General features: G+C 42.6%; 1 protein-coding gene across 1 annotated transcript in view; it reads left to right on the top strand.

Moving 5' to 3' along the window:
- Window positions 1–16,844: 16,844 nt before the first annotated feature.
- The window catches only part of LOC144153826 (glutamate receptor ionotropic, kainate 2-like), a 210,099-nt gene continuing 206,160 nt past the window's right edge, over window positions 16,845–20,783 (top strand). Inside the window, exon 1 of the mRNA XM_077685558.1 lies at window positions 16,845–17,597. Within this exon, the coding sequence (XP_077541684.1) occupies window positions 17,501–17,597 (97 nt within the window). The 5' untranslated portion in view covers window positions 16,845–17,500. The remainder of the gene's footprint in view (window positions 17,598–20,783) is intronic.

Raw genomic sequence — 20,783 nt, 5'->3', positions numbered from 1 at the left:
ACAAGAGGCATCTCAACAACAAGCGGAGGTCCGCAACGAGTACTTAATAAACAATAGCAAAGTCCCCACATTGCCATCTTCGCCAGTGCACACAAAACCAATGTGTGCAGAACAAAAAACGAAAAGGTTATTTTGTGTAGTTCCTATCACCTTACTTGAGCAAAGATAAGCAATAGGCTACACCAACTCGGCAAATATACACCTTGGCGTATCCTCGTGAACTCTGTATGGTAGTAAATAGGCCTCTCAAATTATTTTGTTGCAGTGTCATTAAAGCTTTCAGCTACGTAAAGCGGAGACAAGCGTGGACGACAGCCTGGGGTGACGGCTGTGACGGTTTCTTCACAGTTCTAAATTCAATAAATTTTTTTGTTAGCAATTGTGCCGTCGGAGAGATTTTTCCTACCCCCCGTTTGAAATATAACTAATTGTAACTAGTGTAATGAAAAAACGCACCTACATAAAGCCCGACAAATATAAAATACGAGAATAACCACACCAGCAACGTACTGCTTGCACTTGAGCACTTGCTACTGCTTCCCCTCAGGCAAAAGTTCGAGGAATAGAGTTTGCCTAATGAAAACTCATAATACTCATTTTATCCCCGAACGCTTTTCGTTGGATAAAATTCTAATTTTAGGTTTCTAAAATAGTCTATATTCAACGCAAACATTTCTACAGCCTATGGTACTTTCGTGAAGACTTAATTATCAATTTTCTATCCACCCATTGACATATCCGCAAATTGTGAAATAGAAAACTCAGCCTATATATAATTTACGGAAATCCCTTATACTTTAAGATTTTGATACGACCATGAGAATTTAAGATTGAATCACAGCTCGTTTCTTTCATCTTGTCGGACCATGCCGGGCTGAGCCCAGATCGAAACAGTTGATGTACAGATTTCGATTTCTCATGATATACCTCTTCTGGCAAAAAAGCTTCTCGCTTGCGGGTGCCGGCATGAGACGAATTAGCTTTGCGTCTTCACAAATGACTTCAGGCGCCATGGTCTCTGTCTGTGTGTCCAGACTATTGGGAGTTACGCGATCTTAAAGAGAAAGAAGGATTTCGTATTCCGTATGCATCTGATAAAAGCTTGAAAAATGTCCCTTACTTGCGCGGCGACTGCCGATCGATCAGTGACGTCGGCGCCTGGACGGCGGTATCCTCTCCTGTTCAATGATTTGCACTCCCTGATCGGTTTCCGGCAATGCGGTGCCATTTGAGTTTCACGCCCCGTGATCTATAAGCTACTCTTGTTCAATGATATTTTGCTCTCAGCCACCCTACATTTTTGAAGTGAGGTTGGGTGCTGTGTATTAGGTTTTGGTGATCTCGCCTCAATGGCATTACAGAGAATTAGCGGTCTAGGTTACCCTGTAATTTTTAGCATTTCTATTTTGCCGCTATTTAAACAAATACGCAATCGTCATATCATAAATAATGAAAAAAGGGGGGTTGAGGCTCTGAGCTCGCGGCTAATGCTCCCATTACTTACAGAGGAGGAAGTGTTCGTTTGTGGAATATTCAAATGTTATACCTCTTCTATGTGCGGAAAATGGCACTGTAGCGGTAAATCGCCAGCAGAAGTGCTTTACCGCAATGCCTAGGAGCAATGGGTCGAGTCGTGATGGCAGAAAATTTGTTCATTAACGATGCGTCACATAATACGCAGTGAATGAACATTATCTGCATAGCGGAATGAAGCAGTAGTGTGTACGTCATTTTGCATATTGCAATCAGGCAATAAGGGTACCGTTTTTGCAGACTGCTACGCTCGTTGTCATTACCCGTGGACTGACTTCTGTCGCAGATAACAAAATTTTACCGTGTTTTCATATGGCCGAATATTCCCTATGCTCTAAAAACCTTTCCGCCGCATCCCTTCTCCGACTGTGACCCTTAACTGCTAGTAGCCCTTATTACCGTTACCCTCTGCTGGGCGAACACACTTTTCACTTCTTTGCGCACCGAGTAGCTGAATGTTATTGCGTGTCACTGTTTTTGTTGCTTTTAGTTGTTTTCTCTTTTGTGCTGTGGTAGAACAAATTAACCGTCTGTCCGTTACACTCAGGTTTCTAAATGTATTTTCCAGTACATTTGAGACTTTTTGTGGTGTTCCCCTGACTTATTCAGTGCAATTTACGAGATTAGACAAATTCCGCATACAGCGCGGTTACAGTTCATTATATATTATTTGCCCACAGTGATTGGCAGGCTCGCGCTTGTGTTCTACACGTCCGTGTTTTTGGTGATTGGCAGATAAACTTTGAGCGTTCTATTATGTCTGATCGTAGAATAGCAATAACCCACACAAGCGTTTGGTTGCATAGAAACATACATTCATACAGGCAACGTAGAGTATTGGTGCTCCTGAGGAGACTCAATTTAAACGTCTGTTGCTTCAACACTGGCCATATGCATTGACAGCGGGTGTAAGCCCCAATACGTTTTGTAGTATTGGGTAAACTGAAACAAAAAACAAATAATTTCAAGGAACCTTCCTTTACCAGATGTTTTTATAAACAATAAAGCCGCGAAGCCGAATTTAATTTTTGATTTTGAGGTACTGTGTAGTGGTGGCTCGCTAATTAAACATTTTGACTTTGATTTGGTACCCCATGCAAGAGTATACACTTTTATTGTTTATGTAGACACATCATTCTATCTGATATCACTTTGCAATGCTCGGGAAGCAGGACTTGCGTTACCTACATCCAGTCGTTTAATGGTTCGGAAGCTTACTGTGTGGCATTACAAACTTCGGATGGTCAAGCTCCAAACATATCTTGTCTCAAACTCACGGTTGTAAAATATCTACTAAACTTCGTATATCTGTGAAAGTGGCCGGATACCTGTTTCATGGTGCAATATTTTGTTATACCAAACACCAACGCGTCGTAGAAAGAGCCTATCGAGTCAGGTTGCGCTTCTGCGAGGTCGGGTTTGGCCCGAGCCCTAGCCCTGAAACGTGGTTGCACGCTATGCCAGCTGCGCGATTATTTCCTCTCGAGCCAATGTATTTCTCCGATAAATCGGGGAAGAATTGTGTACACACGAATGTACTGTTTGTCACACTCATTCCCAAGCCTTCGCGGAATAAAGAAGTGGCACAATTAACACAGAGGTGTAGCAAACGCTCAATGTAGTCCCATTCTAGTGGCAAGAGCGCGCCATCGGAGAAGAGGCTCTGGCGGTAGAACTCTCAGACAAGAAAATCAAGCTGCCGCTGATTAATAGTATGCGCATCCCTAAAAACAAAATCCGCTTTCGCTCGTTTCTAACTTTGGATCTTCGCCCGAAGCGCGATCGATGTGCGACGACATTTACTACGATGGGTGTGTGGGTGCGTCTTGAATTAGGCAAAGTTCATTCTGTTTTTTTTAACAACGCACGCAATCGATTCCCGTTTATGCGTGCCCAAAGTCTGGGCTCTTCCAGGAAGAAACACGCTCTCTGAAAGATCTGGCCATTCCTCAGTAATTGAGTTAGCAGCGGTAGAGGGGCAGTGTCGGCCGTTCGAATTCTAGGACGTTGAATTACAGTAAATGAAATAATAGAAGCCTGGGCGCTTTCAGTCGGGTCAACTTCTAGTATTGCAGTCATTCTAACGAAATTACATTTTACCGTGAATACTCGCCAAGTACAAAATTTTCTATCGATATGTGCGCGAAGCATTGCATGTGCGTTGGGTTTTTTTTTTTTGTTCACTCTTTTTAGCGATTACCCAAATTTTTTGGGAGGTACAGCATGAGTTCCCACTAAAAATAAAATGTCGATCGTGGAATTCATATGACAGGACAAGACACCCGTTTTGTGGACGCTGTCTTCAAACTGTAGACGCACTTGCTGCCGACACATAAAACTTCGTTTTTGTCACGCGTTACACAACTGTTGATTTGATATACTGCAGGAATAAGTCATAAATATTGACACGTTATCGGCTAACGACCCTGTGGCAGTTCTCACTAAAACCTTATCAGTTTGGTTTTCAGCAGAAAGGTGTACACTATTCTGGAAGTCTTTTTCTCCTTTATTATTGAACAACACAAATGCTATAAGGTGCATAAAATAGGCTCAGTTTAATTGTTGAAACAATACCTGAACTATTACAAAGATTTGTTTTATATTCACAATGTAATTCCTGATACTTAAAGCGATCTCATTTGTGTTCACATTTCGTCCCCTATATGGTGCTTTGTGGGTTTCCAGTATGAAATTTTGTGAATGCTCAAGCAAATATTTTTTTGCCCCTATGCTCCGACACTCAGTAGTTGTAATACATTGCATTTCATTTTGATTCCGTATTTCTCACATTTCTTTCATACACGGTGTTTTCTGGCTTTCCAGTATGACATTTTGTCAATGTTCAAGCAAAACGTTTCTTGCTCCTATGCTTCGACACTTAATAGTTTTAATGTATTGTATTTCATTTTGTATTTTGTATTTCTCGCGTTTTTTCCATATACGGTGTTTTCTGGCTTTCCAGTATGACAGTTCGTCAATGCTCAAGCAAATATTTTCTCGCTCCTATGCTTCTACACTCAGTAGTTCTAGTATATTGTATATATATAGTTGAAGAGAAAGTGATTTTTGGTTCGCAAGCCTCCCTCAAGCAGCTTTCGTGCGAGTAGTACCTATCGATGTTGTGGAGATAAATTTCGGTATAAGCTTTTGGAAGACCCACGACTAGTCATTCAAAAAATATATTGCCCATTCCGCCTACAAAGTTCCTAAGAAGCTCCTGCCTAACAAGTGACCCCATGTATTATCATTACAAAAAAGAATGTCGTACAAAGCACTTTGTAGTCATTGTAATCTTGAAATCGGCTTGGCATTTTCACGAAAACAAGTTTTTACGTTATTCGATGCAGTATGAAGCCGACAACATTGCATCCGTACCTAAAGAACATATGTGTCAATATTTTTTATGTAAAAATACAAAAGAAAATATTTTAACATATCGGTAGCACAAAACTGATTCTGAAATTTGCAGCACGTGCGTCACACAATGTGATTTGTAAAAAAAACAATTAGCTTTTCCGAAACTGATGCGAATGAGATAAATTAATTGTTATTACTATTATATCGCTGTCCTTGAAAGCAAGTGCAGCACAGGCTTGCAAGAACTGTCTGGGAAGAACTAACTGAAAATACAACCTACACGGGCAGAGTGTGTTTGCGGTGCCAAGGGGACGGTCACGGAAAGAAGGGGGCCACAAATGAAACGGAAGGATGTACTGCAGGCGTCAACATCTCCACGTTTAAATGCAGAAGCATTGCTATACTGGCAGGTAGAAAACATGGCGTCGTCGACAAAACACCTCAGGAAAAAGTGCCGCACATAGGCGACCAACACTTCTCAAGGCTCAATACATAAAATTGGGTTAACGATTACTTGGACTGACGTAAAAGTTTTCATTAACCCTTCAGTAAAAGATAAATATTGCAGCTGAAAAAGCAGATAAATTCGGGTGGCGGCGGCATTTGAATGCGGTACCACATAATTTATAAAAACCACGCTTACACAACCCCACATATTGAATACTCCGGCTCGCTAGATTTCGACCTACTGAATGAGTTGTGGGCTTCGACATATTAGCGGGTGCCCGAGTAGTTGAGTGATTTGAGTGTGATAAGTAGTCACGTATCAATTAGAACAGTACCAAATTATGTACTCGCGAAATGTTATTATTCCCCCCGAAGCACAGGCGGTTTTGGCTGAGTCATATTATTACCAAAACGGAAGAGCCACAAAGCGGAAAGGGTTATATAAACCTAACCTCAAACGTTCCGCAATTACAAACAAAGTGCTACATCAAAATGATGCCGAAATGCCCTTGTTTATTCTTTTTCACATTAGCCGCAAAGAGCATCTTCCCGTTAAAACTAAACGCCTGAAATAAACATCGAAAAAAAAACTACCGCCAATATTTTCTGTTTTCAAAATGAAAATATGATACTTTATCCACTATATTTTTATATTCAAGAAGGTACGCTAAAAATAACGGGATCGCTTCCGTCTATTTGCAAGCGCATGGTTAACCTTTCGGTTTTAATGCAAAACCTTCCTCCAACCTAAAACGTTCATGCAAGCAAACGCAATGCTCCTCCAAAAATAGCCTGCGTTGTAGTAGGCTTTCTCCGCGAAAGGGTTGCGAAAACTTTTGTCATTAAAATTCACTGTAGTGCATTACTTTGGGTAGTAGCAATGTCCCGTCCCTGTATCACAATGTGTGGGTCCTCCACTATGAACAGGCTGAAACACGAGCGTTCCGCGTTCATGTCTTACATGTATGCACGAGCAACTGTCATACATGAATAATTTCTCCATTCATCATTCTGAAAGAAAACTTCCCGCTTCGCATACTTCTCCTCGTGGCTCCCTTCTCATCTTCTCAGGCACAAGGCGCTCCGTATTTTTCGGAATGTGTACTGATATTTTTGTACTCAGCGTATTGCGAAGCGTCCCCTGTCTCCAAAGGCATCTTTAAGCAACGCTGTTCGCTTGGTTATTCCTCCTTATGGCAACCACTCTCATGCACGTGTGAAGCATCTTCCTTTAAAGTGCAAGTGGTGCGCCTTCAGCCACGATGGCTGAATGATTACTCGTTCTTGGAAACAGACGTCTCTCTGCGGATATTTTACTATAGTTGCTGAGTTCTCATCCCATCAAAAGTCTGGTGTTTCTAGGCTGAGACATTGGTGTCTTCTCTTTATCTTATCTCGTGCGCTGAATGCGTTCTTTCTTCAGAAATAGCCACTGAAATAGATTGCATTCTCAAAGTGCATTCTCAAGTAAAAACAAGCTTTTTTAATCACTACATTTTACCCCAGCTTACCTGTCAGCGCCCTCAGTAAAACCTTAAAAATGAAGAGTCATAGGCACATAGCCGACACATTCAGATCACGCAGTGTTCGATCAGTGGGCCCTAAAGCAACCCCTTTTTTACACAAAGAATTGTTCTAAACGTGCTCAGCTTACGAAGTAAGCTGCTCTACAAGAGAAGAAAAAGCAATTGCCCACTAAACGCACGCCGCGTGCGGCTTTTGCGGAATGGTAACAGGTTCAGATGCACGGAGACTAAACCTAGGTAAAAATAAGAGGAAATACTTGTGTTTGTTTGAAAGCATAATGGCAGCTGGTATCGCAATAGCAGATTAGACTATGTGATTTTAGGCGTGGAATGTGAGCCCTCAGTACACTCACATTACAGTACACTTACATTACATTACAGTACACTTACATTGCACTTACACAGTGCAATTCCAATAAATCACTGAAACCAATAAATCCACCTCATAAACCTACCAAATGAATAAAGCCACTTCCGCATGAAACCAATAAAACCACTTCAAAAGAAACGCCACTTTTAAGGCGCAGTATTATTTTTTCTTGGGTACACGGTTAGGTCTTGCTATTTTTTCCTGTATATAAAGCAGCAGGTGACTACGCTTCTTCCTTTAAAAACCGCCTTTGTAAACTTTTTTTTTTGAGAAAGCAAGCTAGCCTAGAAATGCTCACGCGTTTTGTTTTGCGACAGGGCTAGATATAAGTAGGGTTTCCTTTTGGGTCATTGTTGTCGTTCAGAAAACATGCAAGTTCGCTCGCTTTTAAATATGAAGACTTCAGCCATTCGCAGCATTCAAGGAATAGTAAATTAAAAAAATACAGGTCATCCTGATTGTCGCGAAACTACGTTAAACCAGGTTCCTTCAAAGGGGCGAAAGCGTCCCTAGGGAACGCTAGATAGAGCGCTTACGCATGCTGGTTGACTGTACTTTCTTTTATATTATCTTTGACTGCTTCCTTTCGGCATAAAGCGCTTCGAATGTCCAGCTTACCTGCAGCACAAAGGGGTACTGTGTGGTTAACTCGTCGCAGCAAACGCGTTTTCGAGTCTCTACGTTGCTTATACTGTGATTCTCTTTATTGAGTTTATTTAATTTTATTTGAATTTATTTCTTTTTGTGCTACAATGAGAATGTGTACAATACATGATTTCAGAATGAGGTCCCAGAATCAAAGACTGTAAACGGGCTTTCGCTCGTTTTTTATAGCTGCAAGTTGAAATAAGCAGGCCAATAGCTTCCAGATTCCTTAAGTGATATCCCTCGCTTTCTAGAAAAATTCAAGCGCTGAGAAAAACAAGACATTTTTTGAGCAAATTTTCTGTTATCTGGTGGGTGTAGAGCAGCAACAACATTTCTCTAGACGAGTTTGTGGCAACATAATGCACCTACAGGACACACTTGTTGACCAAGTTCTGCGCTTTACTGTAAGCCTTTCAATTACCGTATAATTCACCAAGCATCCTAGTAAAACATTAATACGCACTCCCTAGAGAGTACTTTTTTATACTTACTTCGCTGATGACCTGATAATAAAGGTTTTCGGCTACCCCGCCGGAACGATATGCCATAAACTTCCGTTCATCTGTTCATCCTCCCGCCCCACCACCCACAGGAATGCAACCAGGACATCGCTGGTTACTACTACAGTATACCATAATGAAATATCTGACTATAAAAACAAATAAACAATAAATAACTAAGTGAATACACATTATGTTGCTCCCCCACTATGGGTTCAAATACCCAGTTGCAGGCTCTAATGTATTCGCAGTCAAAAATTGTGAAATCGGAGGAGGACCCCCGATTTCACAATTTTTGACTGCGCTTTAAGGCCAATAATAAATCACTACTCAGGTGAAAGGCACGCAGGATCTTTAACAGTCTATCCGGATTTAACTTTGCTGAAATATGATATTGCAGCATATGTGTTGGTTCTTTGGCAGCTAATGCATTTAAGTGAGCGTATGAATAAATGTGTGTGTGTGTGTGCTTGCGGGGGTAGGCGGGCGTTTTACTTCACTTACAATGAGCGTATTGTTGCCGAGTATTCATGGGAATATTACTATTTAATCTTCGTAGTGGTGAAGTGGCTTTGTGAATCTCTAGGCAAGACCATTTATTCTTTGGAAGTGCTGCTATGATCGTTGTTATATATGTTATTCTAAACTTAATATGCAGTAAGCACAAGCGGTAACACAAAATTATGTCCGGCAATATTCGAGTGTCTTCTCGTGCTGATGCCCACACATATGTGCGTATTTCAGCTAGTCATGTGGAAAGTGTGGAAACTGTGTGAAAACATTCAAACCTTAATCGTTCACGCTAAAGCAAAAAACAGAGCAAAACTCCCTTCATGCCTATTTCACCTCTTCTTTGCATTATCTTAAATTTCTTCAGAACATCCAATCAAAATGGAGAATATTCTACCGGCAGCCAGTTTTTCTACTGAAGAAAGAAACTAAAGGCGGCTACCTTCCTTCTAGAACTTTAATTATTAACGTATCCTTTCAGGCGGACGTTTAGTTCCTGATAGATATGCCTACACCCAGATCGGATTTCAGTACAAACCCCATGCTCATTTGTTTGTTGCCCCAAGTAATGTTGCTGCCCTGGGGTGATCGGTGATCCTCCATTCTAAACCAAAGACAGTTTGGTAAAGAATAAATTACCATAAGTTAAAACTGTTCCGCTGAGCAGTTTATTACACCCCAGAGAGTTCCGAATTTCAGCCTGGAAAACGCACACGCTAAACTATTTTAACCGTGCCCCCGTTTAAAAGAGGTTTGTGAATAGTCGTCGTCGCGTCAACTTAGCGGGAATTTCAATTCTCAAAGGGCATAAGTTTGCCCGAGCACTTTTTTGATGATTTCTGGGCTTCTTCCGAGTAGCTCATTCTTGTGGTTTCTGTATAAAGGAGTAGTATGCAGGGACTCGCGTGCACGGTTGTTGTTTCTCTCATTCTGTACTTCTTTTAAAGAACGTTCAGCGTTATCCATTCCACTCCCTGTTGGCGCTCAAGGAAGTATATAAAGATTTGCGTAGCCAGATATAGTTTTTCTTCTTGTACCCTCTATAAAAAAATGTTCAGAACAAGTAATTATTCTGCACAGAAACTTAGAATGGTCGCTGTTAGTTTTTACGCGTATGCGCAGGCGTTCCCACGTTGCAGAGCCACTGTCATGTGTGCACGAGCACAGGCCGAAGCGCCCATCTCTGCTCCGTCGTTTGCTAAGAAATGCACATCTACAAAAAGCACATATACATCCGTCTTCGCTTCGCCGTCTTCAGAGGAGAGAAATAAAAAGGGAGATAATGTTTCTCGTGATATTTCAGCTGAGCAGAGAGCCAGAAGAAGCAAGATGCAAGGGTAGCCTCTTCAAGGCAACGTCAGTTAACCGATCAAAAAAACGTAGCTAAATATCAAATCCCAACGTGTTCCTCTATACATTCGGGGTTGACGTGCCAGTCCCAGAAGAGTGCGCGTACATGGGAACTAGAGACAAGGCGAACTTCGAAGGACAGGGCTGCCATGCCAGGTCCTGGTGAACGTCAAGCCGGTGGAGAAGCAAGAACAGCCTTTGGAGGTGGCCCAAGATTTGAAGCTTGGCGAGCGCTGCACTATACGTCACTGTCCTTGTTGTAGTATTTTGGTAGAAGAAACATAGACGTAATACCGGCTAGTTGTAGTGATCTTGGAGTTAAGTTCAAGTGATTAGGACTTAGCTGCTACACAAGCGCTCTCAAAGACAATGTGTATCTGCTGATACTCTATTCGTCATAAAACATTTGCCGGAACCGGAGCTCCTCGCTGTATACTACAATAGCCAAAGTATATTGTAGTGAGAAATGCAAAAAAAACTGTTTGAATGAAGTTCGCCATTGTTCTGTTTTGAGTGTGATAAAATGGTTAAACACTAGACCGCCAATATTACACCGAGTTACATTAACGTAAAAATATGGGGATATAAATAACACAAAGAATGCTCACGCGAAACCGACGTTCACTTTGTAGGGGGTATTGAAGATTTTTGATGATTTTTTGCCCGGCTAAGCACAGCGCTGTGGTTGGGGAGCACGTCACAGCAGATGCTTTGCTAGTGGTGGTAAGAATCGCAAATATCAGTGCGTCGAAATTTTGTCAGACGTTAAAAGCCCCGGATGGGGCTAATTCTTCCGCAACACACTACTGCCGCAAACAACTTCCGCAGGTGACACTTGGGTGCCTAATACCACAATCTGACCTTTATGTCTTGTAAATTTCCCGCACAAGCAAAAAGCTGGTGTATATCGGACTTCGTTCCATCCGGACTATTCACTTGAAAACAGGGCTTATTTCAAGTAATTAATATGTTGTTGCAATGTGACAAGGGGTTCTTTTTACAATTTATCATAGAAAATACACACCCTCTTTGTTGAAAAACTCTCTTATTGGCTTAAGAACTTGTTGTCCGTTAAAAAATGTCACACGTTTGTAAATTTCATTTATTTATCGAAACTATATTGTATCATAACGCTTGCGACTAATGTTACTCAAGTTATGGGTAGTCCGTCATGCTTTAGGCGAAATTATTCTGATATTCCAAGATAAACTTCCTCACAAGCACAATGCGGCAGCCCGGTCGTACAGTTAACGTTCAACTTCAATATCTCGCCCCTCCTGTTTCCGTGCGAGTTCTCAATTGAGATACAAATGCAGATCATACATCTGTATTTTTATCTTTCAAAAATATTTATTTCTCAATATTAACCAACATCCATAGATTAACATTTTCATGCCGATGCTGCGTTAACTGACCCACTTAAACAAGCGTAGTATTACTGATAGAGGTCGCTTGTATTTAAAACCCTAACCTTACTTGAAGGAACGTTTGAGGTTAGTGTTCGTGGTTTTGTTCGAGTAAGCACAGGTATACTTGGCCTAAACGCTTCTACATAATGAAGCGCCACGAGCGTTTCCTTTGCTTCCCCCGGTATGTTGTTAAATTTGGCGCTACGTCTATATACCTAGTTAATAAAGGTTTGTTACTGAGACCTTACGCAGTAATACAGGGGTGTCCTCTAGGTCCTTTTAAAAGTTGTTTTTGACGAAAACAAAGGCGAGTGGATATTCACAGTAAAAAACACTCAAGTACTCCGATGTAATCACAAAATCGGAAGTATTCAGTTCATTTTAAAAGGTCAAATATTGGCCGGTGTTTTTTTTTTTGTAGGGAAAACACGATGATCCTAGCTCGTCTCGGCTGTCAAATACACTGAAATGGCTCGTTCACTATACGTTTAATAAAGCCTGCTAAACTTTTGCATGTCCCGGCATTTACGGGAGCGCGGTTTGTATGTCTCGTAAGATAACGAGACCCAAAGCGACTTTCACAAATTTTAAAGCGGTTGTTGAAATAATTTTGACACTCGTATCACCCGAAATACCTGTTCCAGTGATTGGAAATAACAGTTTACCTAGCGGGGATCTTGCGCAGACACAAACACATTGAGATCTTTCGCGGGTTCAATAAATTTGGTGCCATCTTTACTGCTGTGGCGGTCGGTCTTTTTAATGCACATTCATGATCTAAGCAACGTCTTTTTTCGGTCTCCACACAACGCTGCAAGCGCTTTCGCGAAATGTGTCAAAAGCTAACATGTATAAGCACGAAATGGCTGACAATGCTTGCAATAACGCTGTCGAATATTTGTGATTCCGCTTTTATTTGCGCAGGGGCGTCAAATAGCCTCAGCACGTATGCACAGTTTACAATTACCCGAGAACAAAAAAAAAGCTGGGAAACGAGATCTTTTTGCGCCTGACAGCACGTGCCTCACGGAGCAAAAGAAATGCGATCAAGCAGCCGATCTTCTCTGTTATGAAAAGCGGTTCTGCGAATAGCGCATTCTCACGGTTCTTAGACGGTGATAAGGTCGGTTTTTTATAAGCATGTACGCTTTAGTCGTTGGCTGGTAATTTTACCCTCTTCACGAGTTAAGTAGTAGAGATCATCGCTTCAGCATTTCCCCTTTTGAGCACTTTTCAAGACAGGGTCGTTTTATTTTTGTTTGCGCATAAGGCTCCGTTTTTTTTCTCGTGCCCCGGAATTCGTATGCACCTCAAGATTATAATTGAACAAGAGAAAAACACTAAAGAAAGCCGAAAGCCGGAGGCAGACGTTAAGACGTTGTAAACCCCTTATATGAACATACATAAAAGAATAAATGAGTATGAACATCCGTATCCGCAACTACCTGCACCAAACAGGAAATTAGCACTGTGTTATGTAAAACCGAATCTTACCGGAAATACAAGATGCATTGCACATAGCCCATAGAGCAAGGGTGAGAATGCCCTTCATTGACCTAACTCACTGAAGTTGACGGTTGCATGAACAGCTTGTGTGACACTTCCAATAGGGGATGCAAAAAGAGAAGCCTTCACACGCGGTTGGGCGGCTCACGTCAGTGATGATCCGGTGAGCTCCTCCTTTGGTGATTTTACTTCGGCCATATTGTGTGCACCGTATAAGCGCGAGTGACTTCCACCTGTCTAGAAGCTCCTTAACGAGGCTAACTGAGGGGCGTATCACGCTTCCTTCCCTTTCTTCTTGATATGATTGTGAATTCCGGGATCGTCTGCGGCGGCAGCATGGAACATGGACATCTGGAAGCACGGATAGCCAGCGAAGATTTTTTCTCTAAATGGAAGCAATGGAGGGTAGTGGGCACTGAAGGCGGTCCGTTAAACCATTTGCGATTTCTTTGTTTTCCAGCGACGCCTGATGCTTCGTCATTGTTAGTGGTGCTGCAGAGTCCCGCGATGCACTTCGTGTTTTTTTTTGCTATTGTAAGCTTTGCGATGTTTCCGGTTGGGCACTTTTCCCTTTCATGTGTTTGCCGAATGTCTTGGCGTGACTCCTTTCTCGCTCGGGCGGCCTGCGACCACCTGCGTTCCTGCGCGACATTTCGCTAAACCGTACCCAATATGAAGAATGATAACAAACCACCAACAAAATGAATTATTTCTGAGAAGTTCGGTTTCCGCAGTACCAAAGTTCATCTGCTGTGTTTATTTTTTGCCCTGGTGTAAATAACAGCCATTTAGAAATATTAATTAAGAAATTCGGAACGCTTAGCATGTGAAACGCTTGTGTGAAGCGGGACCAGAGATTTGGGGTTAGGAAAGCGTCGTATTACACAGGAAAAATACTTTGTTACAACCGTCCTTTTTGCGGTAGTGGTGTATGGTCAGTACGCGGCATAACGGCCGTGATGAGCTTGGCACATTTTGAACAGAGAAAGGAATGATTTTAACTATGTTTAGTGTCCGTTGTATGAAGTAAGTGTTTTTTTATGTGCCAACCGCTCCCAGCATTTTTTTGCACCATGGAAGTGCTCGCGCAGTGCTGATTCTCAAAATACTAAAAAAACGTGAAATTTTACAATACGCATCTTCTTACAATATGGGCAGCCGTACAAAAACGAGCACAGCCCAGGTGGACACGGACAAAGTTGCAGTAATAAAATGCCTAAGTAGGAAATGACCGGTGGTGTCCCCTTTGACTAATGACCCGCTGAAATCTACTGGGACACGATGACAAACGGACAAATGGGCAGACGGCGCGGGTCACTACCACGGGCCAGCTTTTCGGCCCCATGACTGATGGTTCCAGCGCCCACCCGAACATTTTTAGAGCGTCCACCGAACTGCTCTCCCCTTCAAATACAAATGAGAGGATGCCACGCGAGCACAACCGAGGACAAATGGCCCGGCTTCTCGCTCCCGGCAAGTGCGCAAGCCCGGACCGAAAGGGCATCGGAAACGAAAACTGGATCACAATCTGAGAAACGCGGAAAAGCCGCCCGGAGACATAGAGTAGGCAGAAATTCCGTTTACGCACATTCTTTCCTACCCGAGAGCCCAGTTTGAACCGGGTCATAATATACTTACTGAATGTCACCCCATATTTCATCGCTTCGTTTCCTATGGGTAGATAATAACGTTCTGACGGGCACCGCTTCCTCGTTTACTGCACTGGAAAGCTGCGTCTGGGTTATGAGATTAATGGCGCATAACCGTGTTTACCGAAGAGAAAATTTCCGCAGTTTTTTCGAGGTAAATTCTAAGCGTCCCATTTCTTTATTTGTGCTACACATGATTCGCAGGAACGGAAACCTGGAAAGTGCTATGTGTAAAACGAATGAGGGGGACCTGATCGGGACAGTACGCTATGCGTCCGTTTCCTGTCCGCTCATTCGGATTGAAAACCAGGAAGTAAATTCCTAGATTTTCTGGAGCTCCTGCCTTAGGCTGGGACGGCTCAAAATCTTGGAAGCAGCAGGAAAGTCGTATTTGCGAGGCTCCTCGTCCGAACCTTTTTTTTTCTTTTTTGTAGTTCTAATGTCGTTTCCCGTATTGTTAGCACATTTTTTTCTCATTTCCAACTGCTTGATGCACTCTCGAAGACGCGGCCATGAAATGGGTCAGTCTAGCAAACTCGATTTGTGAGAAGGCGGTCGTCATAGTGCTAAGTCGCTGGGTCCTAACTTCTCTCTGGCGCCGTTAGCCCTTTTGTTGGCTTACTCTTTGAGCTGACTAGCACTCCGATTACATTTACACAATTTCTGGCAAGACATTTTTTGATGTACTAGGTGATTGGCCAAATGGCCATTACTGCGGGCGAGGGCAGACTATTTGGTGCACCGTGTGAGCACAACACACAGCCCGTATTACAGAACCACAGTAGGGCGACAAAACACGCATCTACATAATATCCGCTCCTGTAATATCCGTTTCTGTACAATATCCGCTACATCACCCGGTACGTTTTGCATCAACCGTACTTTTATCTGTGTATTACGACCATTCGAATAACTTGGTCTATATTGGGATTTTTGTTTCGTATATAATCATTATTTTATTCATAGAAACACGTAGGTTACCTCCAAGATTTGGTTGGAGAAACGAGCATATCTATCTTCTACCCTTAAGAACTACTCGAAAATAAAAAGTTTCCACAGATAATTTTTGGGGTGACCAGTGAAACTAGATTATGGTCTTATTTTTAAGAATGAGCGAAAATATGTGATATGTTATCTTGACATTGACGTGGCGCGATTAGTAATTATTATTGGTTATTGGTGCCATTTTTTCATTTAGCAGGTTCATAATAAAAATTGTCCTTAATAGATTAAAAACGTATAATTTCTTTTTCAGCCATGGCGAGCAATTGCGCAAAGCTTAACCACTGAAATGTCGAACATCGTAACCGAATACGATGCCGTAAATGCCTAGCTAGAACTCCGCCAGTAAAAACGCGAGCTAATGATTCTGGTGAACAGATTTAGAGGCTCGCAACACTTTTGGAAACAATGAAGCCAAGAGCGCAAACGAAGTCCTGAGACCTCTCGCTTTAGGAAGCATATTTAAGAAGCATATTTCACTTTAGGAAGCATATCGAAGATTTATTCATTGTATTCTGGATTCGTGCAATAAGTATAAAATACTGTACTTTGGATTATTTGGACATCGTGGCTGAAAATCTACGCGAACCTTGTTGAGATTGCAATAATAGTTATAACGAAGCTTAAACATGGCGATGCGCAGGGCAGCAGAAAGCATTTATTAGCAGAGCGTATGTTTTGTAATATCTATACAGTAACCACGATTACTAAAATCTTCTCTTAACCTACCCCAAAACTACCTAAAAGTCCAGTTCCGGCTCAGAGGGAAAGAGCCTCAGTGAACCGGGCCCTATGTACAATTAGGGGATGTTCAGATTAATTTCCGTCGGACCGGGCATTAGGGACTCAATTTGCACACCCCTGGTCCCCAACGCCACCCTGCAAATCACGCTCTGCTTCCGCTGCCAGCGAACAAAACCCACGAGGGCGTAGTTCCTGCAGAGACCGCTGGCTGGCGCCACGTTCTCGACCAGGCGCTCTGCTATTCGCTTTTCCGCGTAATACTGCGCTCGAGACGCGCGCCCAGTTGTCTGCGGGATCGTGCGCTGGCTGCACATACACGTCTGTGGAGTACAGCGCTCAGCGCCTCCCTGCAACGCTTCTCGCTGTGTGTTTATTGGCTGTGTAGACACTCCTTTCCTGGCGGTAGCCCCACGAGGCATGTTCAGGTCTCTCCAAGTTGAGTTCGTCGCGTCATCGCGGCGGACAAGTGATTTGTGCTTGTCGGACGTACACGTCGCTAGGGTCCGTTTTTCTGGCAAAGTGTTGACCCTTGTTATTTATCGCTAATGCGTGGTTAAGCAGTGATCTTCAGATTCTACACTCCATTTCTTTTCTTGGATTGCTGGTTGCGACTAATGCTCTTTTTGTGACAGGCCAGCATATGCCTACTGCTCCACTGTGATTGTAGCCACGTGATCAGCAGTTTTTGTTGCGGTTACAACCGAAGAGTTTACTTACATGGCGACAAAACTTCACAGAGACAGAAAATAAAATCAAGAATGAATTCGCGTAGATGAGGACCGCGTGTAAGATGACCGACATTCTATATGGATAGCTCTCCACACGGTCGATGTCCGGAGTGCCTGGGACGTCCCTGGATGTACCCCGTGGAGCGCTAACAAACTCGGAATAATACTTTGTTCGAACGATTTTAAAGGGAAATGTGTCTTGTGTTTGATGCCCCGTGAGGATGCGCTACACACCGGCTACAACCTTCGGCTACGTAGCCCTCCTCATAGCCTGCGCATCATTTGGATACGCCGGGGAACTGCCAACGGTCAACATTGGTGAGTGTTCCTCTTGTTTTAACCGGCTGCTTTTCTTCGTAGTTGTAGCGTGAATTGTGGCAAACACAGTATGCTGTGCCAGCGGTCCCCATTTTACAGCACAGAGGGAATTCATTTGCTCTGGAACAAAATATTGCAGCTAATCGGCATCTTAGGGAAATACAGCTAACGTATCGCTAGCAAAAACACTGCCCCACAGATTTACTACGTTTCTAAAAGTGCCTTTGTTGGAATCCGCGCACCTTGTCCACGAATTCATTTTTATCGCCACGCGTGGTATTGCAAGATCGGAAATATCAAATTTTATTTAACGAAGCGATATTTTTTCCTTACGGATATGGTAATCAACAGAAGCTCTATACCAATACATTGTGATGATTTATAACAGGTTAAGCAGTAATTGTAAAGCACATTACACTACAGCGCGTGGTGCAAGCAGGAACAAAGGCGATTATCACTGCACCTTAGATCCACGTTCAAAGAGTAAGTTATCGCTGGCGTCGGAAATAGTATTTTGTTAATGTATGTATATGTTTAGTACTAATATCAAATTACTAATGAAATTGGTAATTTTTGTGAGAGTACGAAATGTAAGAAGAAACTTGTTCACAGAATATTCTAGAAATAGAGATAGCAAAAACTTTGGATGTTGTGACCGTGTTCTACATGAGCTTGTGATTGTTTGATCAATTTTCTTTCTCTTAACGGAGATTTCAAAATGCGTGAACGTTTTCGTGAGCGCAAGATAAGAAGGGTAAGGTACGAGCGTAGCTTGTGGTGGAAAAATAATTATCGGAAATCGTTTCTTGGCGATATTTCGATTTACCATCCTCTCACACTACCCACCTAGCCCCCTCCTAGCCTCCGCCCTATACTAAAAATTTTCCTCCTCCCTATCTCGTTGTGTCAGTGCCTGCAACTAACTTCCATCACAGTATTTCAGACTCATGCAAACGCTCAGTAACGAAATACCTAGTCACGCGAGCGTATTGTAGGCCTTCAATTCTTACGGGAAAAAGTTGTCTTTAAGGCCTCCCCGCTTTTTCGAAGCGAAGAAAATAACAAGAACAGCACTTCCAACGGGGAGATGTGCCTGCTTTCTTCTCAAAAATTGCCTTCTTTCGCAAGAATGATCACTTTGGTTGTGAAAAGCCGCACCGAGCCGGTAGGTGTTGCGGAGCTGGAGTTGATGCACTACGAGCGCGCGGAAAAATTACCCTCTGATGAGTTCATTTGCGGAGCTATTCATTTGATTTTAGTTATTAGGCATGTGTACATTTGGGACGCCTCTGTAGTTGTGGTTGCTGACTTCTGTACGCTTGGTTGCCACTCATATCTGGACCAACGTTATGAACCAACGAAACTCACGAAATATTTATACTTTAAATTTCGGCAGGGAACGGCTTAAAACTGCAAGTTTACACTTTACCAACAGCGCAATGTTCCAGAAAGTTTTAAGCACTCATTATGCCGTATTACAAACGGGATTCATTTTTTTGAACTTGCTTGAACAACTCAGTGCCCCTTTCCTAAAGTGTTGGTGGTGGAACGTAATGTATGGTCCTTTAGAAATGGAGGGGATGCGGAGAGGATGCCTGGAATCCTGTCTTGCGAGAAAAATGGTTAAACCTCGTAACGTTTTTCCTACCTACCCTGAGTTAAAGTCAAAAATCCTTGCTGCTTCGACGGTTGCGGAATGGCGCAATTTGAGAAACGTCGCCTTCATCATGCGAAGGACCCAGCGTCGTTTCCGACCACGGAGAACGTTTTTTTTTCTTGAGGCGCTTCGCATTTCTTCAGCATCATGATCATTGTCATGTTCTCTTTGGGGAAACACATTCTGTAAAGTTGCCTTTGCTGCAGTGGGTTCTGGTGTTACGGTCGACGGCGCAAGTAAGGCAAAGAAAGCTTCTCTTTAATACAGCAGCCCGCTGTTGCAAACTGAGAAAAATTCACATTTTTACGTTGCACTTTGTGTTGTTGCTTTCCGTGGAATGCTCCCTTTATGCAAGCCGTCTTAGGAAAAAGGCCGTTGGATTTCTAAATGTTCAAAAAATGCTCGCTTAAACTTTGAGAAACAAGTGGCGTGACGAGCTGAAGCACGGCAGCTGAAAAGGTTTTGCTAAATTTTGGTAGCGAAAGTTGATGGTGCCACTTTCGTGTCAGGCTGTGGTGAAAGGAGTCAATTTAAGTTGACACAAGACTACAGAGTGAAGGCGGAAGTGAAGGCCAGTAAATGCAGTCGCGGCGAACATAGATTGGGTTTCCTCAAAATAGTAGGCACTAGGCAATACAAAACCCCAAGGGCGTGGGAAGAGAGTGCGAAATTAAACCGCTCTGCTGGAGGTTTTTGTCTTTTGAGTTATCTTGGTCTTTTTAGGATGAAGTTGCTACAAAAAAGGCAGAGTTTAAATTTACAACATACATCGCTGAATAGGCACCGCTCGAGCTTTTGTGCCAATGATCACCTTGACATGTAGCAAACACAAGGACTTTTAATCCGCAAGTTTTTTTTCGAACAAGATGTTTCTGCTGCCTGTACAAATGTTTGAAGCAGGGATACCCGGAGAGGATTAGTGAAATTATACAAGTGCCGCCTGCGAAAAACAGTGCCGCCTGCGAAAAAAAAAACGCTTTGTGTAAGTACTAATGAATGTAGGCTAAAATACATACATATATCAGCGCATGGTATGGATTTGTCCATAAAAACTGCACGAGTGACTTGAACGTTTTCAGAATGTTTTAGACACCATCGCAGAAAATCCGTAAACACTCCCGTGCTTGACGTATAGCTATCTTTCAGGGGTAGTAGTACTAAACGTGCGATGTGCCGGCTATGTACAACCACAATGGTAACAGCTGTCTTTATGGTACTAATCACCATGAACAAAAAATAAAATTTCTGCGAGCCTAAAGACACCATCGCAAGCTTAATTGTTGCTTCATGTATTAGTCGTTTCAAAGCGGCAGTAACATGCTTTGCCATAACTGAGAAAAAAGTATTTTTTGCTTTGTACAGCGCGGTGGTGTCTTGAACGGCTGAGAATTCTAATGTGCCTGCAGCACATTAATATTCCACGTGATAATTGTGGGCTTCTTCGTCTTCCTTTCTCCTATTTTGGGTGTTAATTATTCCGGAAAATTGATCGGCATAGTAAGGTAGACACGGCTTTTCGTGAGTCATGC

This window comes from Haemaphysalis longicornis, unplaced genomic scaffold, assembly GCF_048455015.1.
Source record: "Haemaphysalis longicornis isolate Haplotype H1 unplaced genomic scaffold, Haemaphysalis longicornis Haplotype H1 scaffold_9, whole genome shotgun sequence".
Lineage (NCBI taxonomy): Eukaryota > Metazoa > Arthropoda > Arachnida > Ixodida > Ixodidae > Haemaphysalis > Haemaphysalis longicornis.
Note: the sequence above shows the minus strand (reverse complement) of the source record. Positions and strands in the feature narration are given on the sequence as shown.